Genomic DNA, 9,680 nt, shown 5'->3' on the forward strand with positions numbered 1-9,680 from the left:
ATGCAGGCATGCAGGCCAGGGTACAGGCACGGTGCCAGGCACTGAGCTTGGATGCAGAGATAAGAGAGTGTTCTTGCCAATAAAGAGCTCAGATTCTAGTGGAACGATGAACAAGTGAAGAGATAATGACAAAATAAGATTGGTAAATGCTACGTTATAGAAATTAACAAGTGCTGCGGGAACGCAGGGAAGAAAGGTTGATAACATGCGTGTAGGATAAATGCATTTATCAACAGTTGAGTGCCACGCAGGAACAGGAAACAAAAATAAATTTTCTGTCTTCGCGGAGTTTCCATTCCAGTGCAGGAGACAGACAATAACAAAAAAGGATGTGACGTCAGGATTCAGGACAATGGCATAGAAGAGAGCTTCTTGGTGTTGGGTTTGGGAGGGTAATTAGGTGTTAGTTTGGGGTTTTTTTTAAAGGCACACCAATCTATGTACCCCCTCCTACACACACACAAAAAACAAAAACGCTGGGGGTGGAGGAGAGATGGCTGGAGAGGAGGGAAGTGGAGGCAGGAATGGGCGAGAAAGAGCATGAAATGTTCCGAAAAGGGAGTTATTCGGTGCAATGGGAGGGATAGGAAGCATTTTTCCTCTGGGTTTGGAAGAACATTCATTCATTGGTTGTCAAAATCGGAAAGGACGCTAAGAGGTAAAAATAAATACATTCCGTTATTTTATTAATCAAGAAATGATTCGGGGAGGGTGAAGTGACTTGTTCCAATTCACCCAGCTAGTTAGGGGCAGAACCAGGATTAATCCAATTTTCTGTAGAACTCAGCCCAGGCCTTCCTCCCGCCCGCGTGCGGGAGAAGCTGCTGGCTTGCAAGGGCAGCCTAAGTCTCCCGTCCCGGCGCACACCGCCCGCTACCGGTGCCTCCCCGCAAAGCTGCCTGTTCCCCGCTGCTCCTTTTTCAGCCTCGCGGGGCGTTTCCCCAGGCGCCGCCCGACAGCCCGGGGCTTGAACCCGCAGAGAGAGCGACGTTTGCCTGGTCCGCGGGGCCCCGGGGGCGCGCCCAGGCCGCCGGTCCGCTCCACCTGTCGCCCTCCGCCGCCGTGGGGCGCCCCGGCTGGGAGACGTGGCGCCCGTGGCCCGGGTGCGCGCGTGACCTGGGCAGCAGCGCTGCTCTGTGGCGCCCCCTGGCGGGTGACCCGCGCGGCGGCGCAGGCTGAACCCTGCAATTGGCGGAGAACGGCCGCGTCTCCAGCCCGGTCGTCTCCTCGGCTCTCCCCGCCCGGGACCCTGAAGGAGGGCTCCGCGCCACCCCCGCCCACCCCTCGGCCCCACCCATCCCGCCGCCCCGCCGCCTCCTCCCCGCCCAGGGTCCGGGTCCGGCCAGCGCTCCGTGGAGCACGGGCGGGCGCGAGCCAGGGCACGAGCTCCGAGCCATGGGAGGCTCCCACTCTCAGACCCCAAGGGGCCGGGAGCCGGCCGGGGAGAGGCCCCCGAGACCCAGAGAAACCGCGTGAGTCCCAGAGGCCTCCCCGGGGCCGCCGTTTGGGGGTTTGCGTGCTAGTCGGGAGTGAAACGTCCGGCCCCTGTCCCACAAGGGCTGGGAAGTTGGGGTTCCCGCTCGCGCCCGCGGGGGCGCAGGGACTCCGGGGTTGGCCTGGTGGGACATGCCGCCCAGAACCTCGCTCTGTGGGGGCCTGGGGGCTCCCGCCCGGCCACGACCCCACCGTGACAAAGTCGCGCCCAAGCAGGGCTGCTGCCCTCCTGTTCTTGCTGAGCGGGTGGGAGAAGGGGACCTCGAGTTTTCCAGACTCGTTCAAGAAGAAAAACACATGTGTGCTGAAGAGCTCTGAAGCATTGAGGAGACAGAGCTACTCGCAGAGAGGGGAGATAGTGGCGTGGGACGCGAGTCTCAAAGATAACAGCTCGTGTTGGCCTTCGGCGTCCAGGGATTTTGATGCAATGCTCGCTGCTCACAAGAACTCCCTCTCCTGTTTGTTCCGAGGTCTTCATGGTGATCTCAGAGAAAGGGCTGTATTGTACTAGTAGCAATTAGGCTTTTGTTCGGGGACAGCAACAATTGGGGACACCAAGTACTGAAATGCAAGCATTTTTAGAGAAAGTGATTAGAGCAAGTCGCTCGATTTAAAAGATGGCCATACTTCTTGCCAGAGAGGATGCGTTGACAACTATTTATTTGAGAACCCAAACAATCGTTTAAGTGTTTAATGTAAAAAACTTTTAGACTGTGTACGAGCCTTGGAGATGAGGCAATGTCAAGGAGTCCACAGTCTATTTTAATTCAGCTAATGCCAAAGCTATTTAGTTTGAGAGATACATTTAGCTATCACATATCAGCAGCCCGGGCCACAGAAGGGCTTTTTGATCAGCTTTTCAAGGCAAAGTAGCTTCCCGAATAACCAAATGATAGACGTTTTAGTTGTGCTTCTGATGTTTATATATGATCACGAATCTAAACTTAGGTCAGGTAGCTTATTGATCATAAGAACAGCTGAGAATGATTGGACACATAAAATGTGGGAAATTCTATTCTAAATATTGTGTTATTTAATCCGCAAGAACACTGAGTTTCTATTATTGCCTCGTTTTACTGGTGAGGAAACTGAAGTGTGGAGAAATTAAGAGACCTGTCCAAGATCACACAGGTAAATGTGGTGAAACCAGGTTGTCTACTCCAGAGCTTGTGCTGCTGCCTCCTACAGGCGGGTTGGGACTATCCTAGGAAACAAACTTAAAAAAAAAATTATTGATTGATTTGAAAGTGCGAGAGGGAGGGGGAGAGGGGGGTAGATGGAGAGGAGAGAGAGACACACATTGATTTGATGTTCCATCCATTTATGCACTCACTGGTTGCTTCCCGTATGTGCCCTGACCAGGGACCAAACCCACAACCTTGGTGTATGAGGGAGATGCTCTAACCAACTAAGCTCCCCGGCCAGGGCAGAAACAAGTGTTTATCTCTGCTGGCAGAGCACACCCCACTTATTTCTTCAGTTCTTCCCGAATAAGGGAGAAATCTGAATTAGCAGTGCTGAAGACCAAATACGAGGAAAGTGCCAAAGTCGATTTAACTTTTTAAAAAACAAACAAAAGAGGCAGAACGTAAGAGAATGTTGAAATGAAGTTAAACGTTTGGAGGCAGATGGCTGTGGGTTTAATGCTAGGCTCCGCTCCTTAACAGCTGGAGAGCTTTCGTCTGTTCCTGAACCTCTCTGTGTCTGTTTCCTGGTTGGTAAAAGGGGAGTGAAAACAAAGTCCACTCCACGGGCTGTTCTGAGGATGACATAAGATCACGAGTACATGAATAACAAGTTACAGCTTTATCTCCGAGCAATATATTGTTTTAGCCAAGGATACAAATTAAGTATTTAATCTTTGTGAACATGTGACCATTTTTGTGTGTACATGTGTGTCTTGAAAGTAAATATTGGAGCCATTCACTGATAGCGTGCTGAGGAAGTGAACTCAGTGCTTTCGCTGCAGGATTCAGTCATTAGGCTGAGGAATTTGGATTCTGAATTGTTACATTACCCAGTGGTTTGGCAAAGGATAGAGAATCTCTCTCTCCAGTGAGGTTCTGCATGTGCCTTATATATTTAGCAAATCTTACCTAACAAAGATCAGCATAAAGCTCGTCCTCGTCTTCACCTGGGAATACAGCCCAGGGATCCCTACCCTCCCAAGCGAATACATTAAGAAGCACATAAACGCATGTAGGCAGTGTTGGGATTATCAGTTAGCCTCATCAGGGTGTGCGGGCTATGCCTGATGACTCAACCCTACAAACCAGTTGGCATGTAGCTGGTGAAAGTCTCTTTGGAAACGTGATTCCATGCCTATAGTATACATGAAAAGTGAAATGTATGCTGTTATCCAAGGCCTGCCTTGTTCAGCTGTGCGAGCCACACGTCTCTCCAGGGTCCAGGAAAGTGGAGGACTCATTGTTAATGTCAGCCGGCTACAGATTTCCTGCCGGACATGTGGCTGTCCTGGATAACACTGACCTTAAGGAAGTTCTCCTACTCAGCCTATTGCGTTTTCAAAAATCTATTGTTCCCTTTTATAAATAAAAACATGAGAATTGCACAAGTAGAGCATTACTGCGGGCATTTGTCTTTTGAGGGAGAAATTATGTTTCAGAATGTTCCCAATTTACATTTCGGAGTAATTTAATCAAGTACTAAATGTAACCAGATAAACCTCCAAGTAGAGCTCTATTGTGAAATATAAACAAGTATGGAGGTACAGGAAAAAAATGTCTGATTTTAAAATAAAACTCTATTTTTTAATATCGTAGTTGTGTTCCTTCCCCAAACCTGAGGAAACAAAACAAGGTGGCCTTGGTAAAAGCTAGGGGAAATTTCACTTCACTTATTCATGGAGGCCGCACAATACGGTGATTAAATGCAGAAGCTGGAGAACGAGGCTGACCTGGGTTGAAATTCCGGCTAGATTGCATGCCAGCTTAGGAAGCTTTGGGAAATAACTCAACTCTTCAGCTGGGCAAATTTCTGCATCTTCCCAGTGTCAATAATAGTGATGCCTACTTTTCGAGGTGCTGTGTATTACGAGTTCAGGGCCTGGTACTGAATGAGCGATCAGGACCTGAGTTATTTCTAATACGTTCTCGTGGACATGTGCCCGTGAGGCAGATGCTGCGTGGGGTTCTTTGGGATATGTATACATTGGCCTTCTAATTGTTTTTATTACTCAAAAGGGCTTCATTTTTCTGTTTAGCTTTCTGATCTGTGTGAGTGCTTTCAACACGGTCACAGAGGTTGTTCCGCCCCTCAGTACAGAGAGCACACTCGATTCTCTCACGGGCACGGTCAGCACGCGTGGACCCCCACAGGCCCCGCTGGCAGGTTTTTTGTTTCAGACGACCTCCTCCTTAGAACTTCAGGGCTCACCGCACGTGCTCCGCATAGTGGACCTGGGCACAGGGAGGTTTTGGTGCTTTCCCCACCTTCCTGGCGTAAAGGTAAACAATGCTGTTGCCAGGGGGTCAGGACAGCCTAGGTGTACAGAAGCCGTGTTGTAGGACAGCCTCCGACCACGGTCAAATGCTGGACTATTCTGAGTGATGCCTGTACAAACTGTCCTCAGAAGAGGGGATGTATATTTTTGAGTAAGGCAGGGCACACACCCCCTACTGGGGACCTGGCATGCAACCCAGGTCTGTGCCCTGACTGGGAATTGAACCTGCAACCCTTTGGCTTGCAGGCGGGCACTGGCCCTGGCTCAATCCACTGAGCCACACCAGCCAGGGCTCAGCAAGAAGGCATCTTAAAGAAGCAAGGCAATAACTTTTTCAAGTCAATTTTCTCCTTGGTTAATTTCCATTTTCTAGAAAGAGCAAGAGGATGGACATGAGTTTGGGGAGAGGGTGGTTTGGTGAAATGTTTGAAATCACTGATTCCTAGCTGATTATGCTCAGCAGTGAGTCCAGGTGGGTTTCCTAAGAGCAGTAAATACTCTGTGGAGAGAACTGGAGAATGGCATAAAGCAGAAACCAGTATTCATTAAGGAGTATGGTGTGTAACTAATTCATCTAGTACTTGTTGAGCTTGTGTGCCTGGACTGCAAAATGGGCACCTGCTGTCAATTCTTACTGAGCTTCTGGTCCAATCTTTGTTTGCTTTGGGAATATAGCGTAATGGAGTAGGTCCGTGGCAAAGCCAGGAAGAGTTTCTGAGGTCTGCAGTGAGCCTTTCTGACCCTGTGAATTAAATGCAGGTTCTACAGTGTTCTGGTGAAGTTCAAAGTCAGCAACAACTAAGCCGAAGTGCCTCTTCACGGGCAAGTCACTGTGGGACAGCTGTCTCTGCCACGAAGAGGGCGGCGCTGGCTTTGAAGTTTCAGACACAGGAAAACACGACTCAAACGACGTAAACTTAGGGACCAGTGCTCCTGACAACCATTGCTTTCGGTTCATAGTATTGTTCACCAGCTTGCCACCACACGGTTTTGGTTGTCATTAAAATCACTTAGGTTCCCAGTTGCTATAGAAAATTTTAAACATCCATGTGAAATGTTTTAGTGTACAATTAAGAGACAGACTTAGAGAAAATTTGTGGGAAATACCCAGGAAAACCAGCTATATGAAGAAAAGCACAAAGAATTATAATGTTTAACTTGAAGGAGGGGCTTGAGAGAGATGTGTGTGCGTGTGTGCGTGTGTGTGTGTGTGTGTGTGTGTGTATATATATACATATATTTTAGGGGATGTTGGCTAGCTCCATGTCCAGCGAAGCCACTCCAAAAGGAAGTGGTTTGAATGACATGACAAGGGAATTATTTGTGTGTGTGCCGAGTTCAGATATCATGACCTCTAGACTGTGAGGGCGGTTGAAACAGTAAGGAGAGTTACTAAGGGAAGAAGAGTCCCTCTCTGAAAACCATTACAAGGTTAAGATAGATGCTCTATCCAGGGTGAAACTCTAAGGGGGTTCAAGTGTAGTTTTGCTCCACAGTTTCTCCCCTGTTTTTAGCGTCAGTGGCCAACTGTGCCCCACCCCCACCTCCACTCCACAGCCTCCCCCAGCTGGCACATGTTTCAGTGTTAAAAATCAAGACGACAAAAGGGAGGAAAGGGGGCACAGCTGCTGGGGTACCGAGCTAGCGAGGTAGAGTATCTATTGTCTGAGTTGGTCAGTAGCCTGACGGGCTGCAGGGTCTGTGAATTTGTTAACCCAAGGTCAGGAAATGAACTTGTAGTGTCTTGAATGGTCATGGAACGTGGAGGCCCATCTTCTGAGGCAGCTCGTTGTGGCTCTTGTGGGGTGCTGTTTTCTGCATTTTTTATTGTGGTGAAGTATGTATAACATAAAATTCACCATTTTAATTACTTCTAAGTGTACAGTTTGGTGGCATCAAGCACACTCGCGGTGTTGTGAAGCCACGACAATCATCCATTTCCAGGGTTTTCATCATGCGAACCCGAAACTCAGCACCCGTTAAACATCAGCCCGCGTTCTCACCCCCGCTGGCCCCTGGTAACCTTTATCCGACTTTCTGTCTCCACCTGCCTGTAGGTCTGTCCTGTAAGTGGAATTAGTCAGTCAATATTTATCCTTCTGTGCGGGCTTAGTTAACTTAGCATAGTGCCCACAATGGCTCATCCCCATTGTAGCATGTATCGGATTTTCATTCCTTTTTATGGTCGAATAATATTCCATTGTGTGTGTGTGTATGTATTTATACACACGCACACATACACACACACATATCACAGCTTGTTCATCCATTCACCTGTGATGGACACTTGGGTTGCTCCACCTTTGGCTTCTGTGAGTACTTCTGCTATGAACATGGGTGTGCAAGAATCTGAGTCTCTGCTTTCCACTTTTTTGGATGTGTGCCTAGGAGTGAAGGCTGGATCACATGGTAACTCTGTGTTTAACTTCTTGAGGTATCACCAAACTGTTTTCCACGGGACTTCACCATTTTACATTCTCACCAACGATGCGTGATGGTTCCCGTTTATCCACATTCTTTATAACACTTGCTATTTTCGGAGACCTTTTTTCTCTTAAAAAAAAATTAATAGCTATCCTAAAGGGTGCGAAGTGGAAAAAATCTCATTTTGCTTTGATTACATTTCACTAATAATTAGTGATGTCAATCGTCTTTTTGTGTGCGTTTTGGCCATTTCTGTACCTTCTTTGGAGAACTGTTCATTCTTCTAATGTCCCAAACTTTGCCCAGTTTTGAAATAGGCTGTTTGTCTTGTTGTTGTTGAGTCCTATGAGTTCTTTATATATTCTGGATATTAATTCCTTATCAGATATGTGACCTGCAAATATTTTCTCCCATTCTGTGGGTTGCCTTCTGACTGCAGTGATAGTGTCCTTTGATGCAGACGAGTTTTTAATTTTGATGAAGCCAATTTTGTATTTTTCCTTTCATTGCTTTCAGTGTTAATACCAGTAAATCATTGCCAGTCCTGGCCAGGTGGCTTGGTTGGTTGGAGCGTCCTCCTATACACCAAGGGGCTGCGGGTTCAATCCCAGGTACGGGCACATATCTGGGTTCGATACCAGGTCAGGGTTTGACGGGAGGTGGTCAATTGATGTTTCTCTTTCACATCTATGTCTTTCTCTCTTCCCCCCCCCCACCTCCCCCTGCTTTCTCTCTAAGTCAGTGAATATGTCCTCAGGTGAGGATTAAAAAAAATAAAAATGAAAACATTGCCAGCCCTGGCCTGGTAACTCAGTTGGTTAGAGCACCATCCCAACATGCCATGGTTGTGCTTTCGATCCCTGGTCAGGGCACATACAGGAAGCAACCAATTGCCCTGGCCAGTGTGGCTCAGCTGGTTGGAGCATCTACCCATAAACCAGAAGGTTGCAGGTTTGATTCCCTGTCAGGGCACATGCCTGGTTTGCAAGGTCAGTCCCCAGTAGGGTTGCTGTGCAAGAGGCCAGTGATCCATGTTTCTCTCTCACATCAATGGTTCTCTCCCTCTCTCTTCCCCTCCCTTTCCCTCTTTCTAAAATCAATAAGCATGCTCTCAGGTGAGGATTTTTTAAAAAGCAACCAATGAGTGCATAACTAAGTAGAACAATAAATTGACATTCTCTCTCTCTCTCTCTCTCCGCCTCTCTCTCTCTTTCTAAAATCAATTTAAAAAATATATTAGCCCTGGCTGATGTGGCTGAGTGGATTGAGTCCTGGCCTGTAAACTGAAAGGTCACTGGTTCAGTCCCCAGTCAGGACACCTGCCTGGGTTGTGGGGCAGGTCCCCAGTTGGGGGTGTGTGAGAAGCAACCAATCGATGTATCTCTCTCACATGGATGTTTCTCTCCCTCTCGTTCTCCCTCCCTTCCCCTCTCTCTAAAAATAAATAAATAAAATCTTTAAACAATATTTAAAAAAAAGAAATCATTGCCAAGCCCAACGTCATGAAGATTTTCCATTATGTCTTATCCTAAGAGTTTTATCATTTTAAATCTTTTATTCATTGGTAGCTACATTTGCAGGTGGTGTATGGTAAGGGTTTCTTCATTCTTCTGCAAGTGGACCCAGTGTTCCCAGTATCACTAGTTGAATAGATTATCCTTTCCCCATTGAATGGTGTTGCCACCCTTATGGAAAACCAATAGAGCATATACGTGAGGGTTGGTTTGCGGGTTTTCAGTTCTATTCCATTGATCTCTCTGTCTGTCCTTCCGCTGGTACCACACTGTCGGTCTGAAGCATGGCCTTGTTGCGTCTGGAGCCCGCCAGAGCTGAGGAGTGGTGAGCTGGGTGTGGGGTGGGTGTGGAACGGGCTGGGGGGGGCACTGGGAAGCCATGAGGCTGGAGAGGTGGGCATGGGCTGGGTCCTGAGGTCTTGGTGGTCACGTAGGAGTTTGGTAAACAGTCCTTTCTCTTCCCACAGATTTGTAATATCACTTTTAAAATTCAATATTATAATCTGTCTCTCTTTCCTTCTGTTTTAATCCTGGATGGTTTTTCTCATTCCTTTTTCTTTTTCCTTTCTCATTCATTCAAATAAATATTAATCGACTACATTGTTATGTTCAGGCACCGTGAATGTTATTTATTATTTATGTGGAAATTAACAGGAGCAGAGGAAAGCCTTTTGAAATGTACAAAATCTAAAAATTTTTTAATAATTTTGGGCACTGGACATTTGCTAGTCAGAGAAGTGGAGGTGACCTTGTGACTGGAGCTTGGAAAAAAAGGGCGTTTATGA

The 9,680-nt window shown here is 47.4% G+C and overlaps 1 protein-coding gene across 8 annotated transcripts in view; it reads left to right on the plus strand.

The window, feature by feature from the left end:
• The window catches only part of TACC1 (transforming acidic coiled-coil containing protein 1), a 97,849-nt gene that overhangs the window by 18,957 nt on the left and 69,212 nt on the right, over positions 1 to 9,680 (plus strand). For 2 of the 8 annotated variants that reach the window (XM_024562806.4, XM_024562807.4), the window contains exon 1: positions 1,323 to 1,472. The exons of 4 other annotated variants lie outside the window; for them this stretch is intronic. In XM_024562806.4, the coding sequence (XP_024418574.1) occupies positions 1,396 to 1,472 (77 nt within the window). In that variant the 5' untranslated portion in view covers positions 1,323 to 1,395. Of the gene's footprint in view, positions 1 to 1,322; positions 1,473 to 9,680 lie in introns of those variants that run through there. 2 more of the 8 variants (XM_045197229.3, XM_045197226.3) reach the window with 2 other exon arrangements.

The sequence above is a fragment of the Desmodus rotundus genome, chromosome 13, assembly GCF_022682495.2.
Source record: "Desmodus rotundus isolate HL8 chromosome 13, HLdesRot8A.1, whole genome shotgun sequence".
NCBI lineage: Eukaryota > Metazoa > Chordata > Mammalia > Chiroptera > Phyllostomidae > Desmodus > Desmodus rotundus.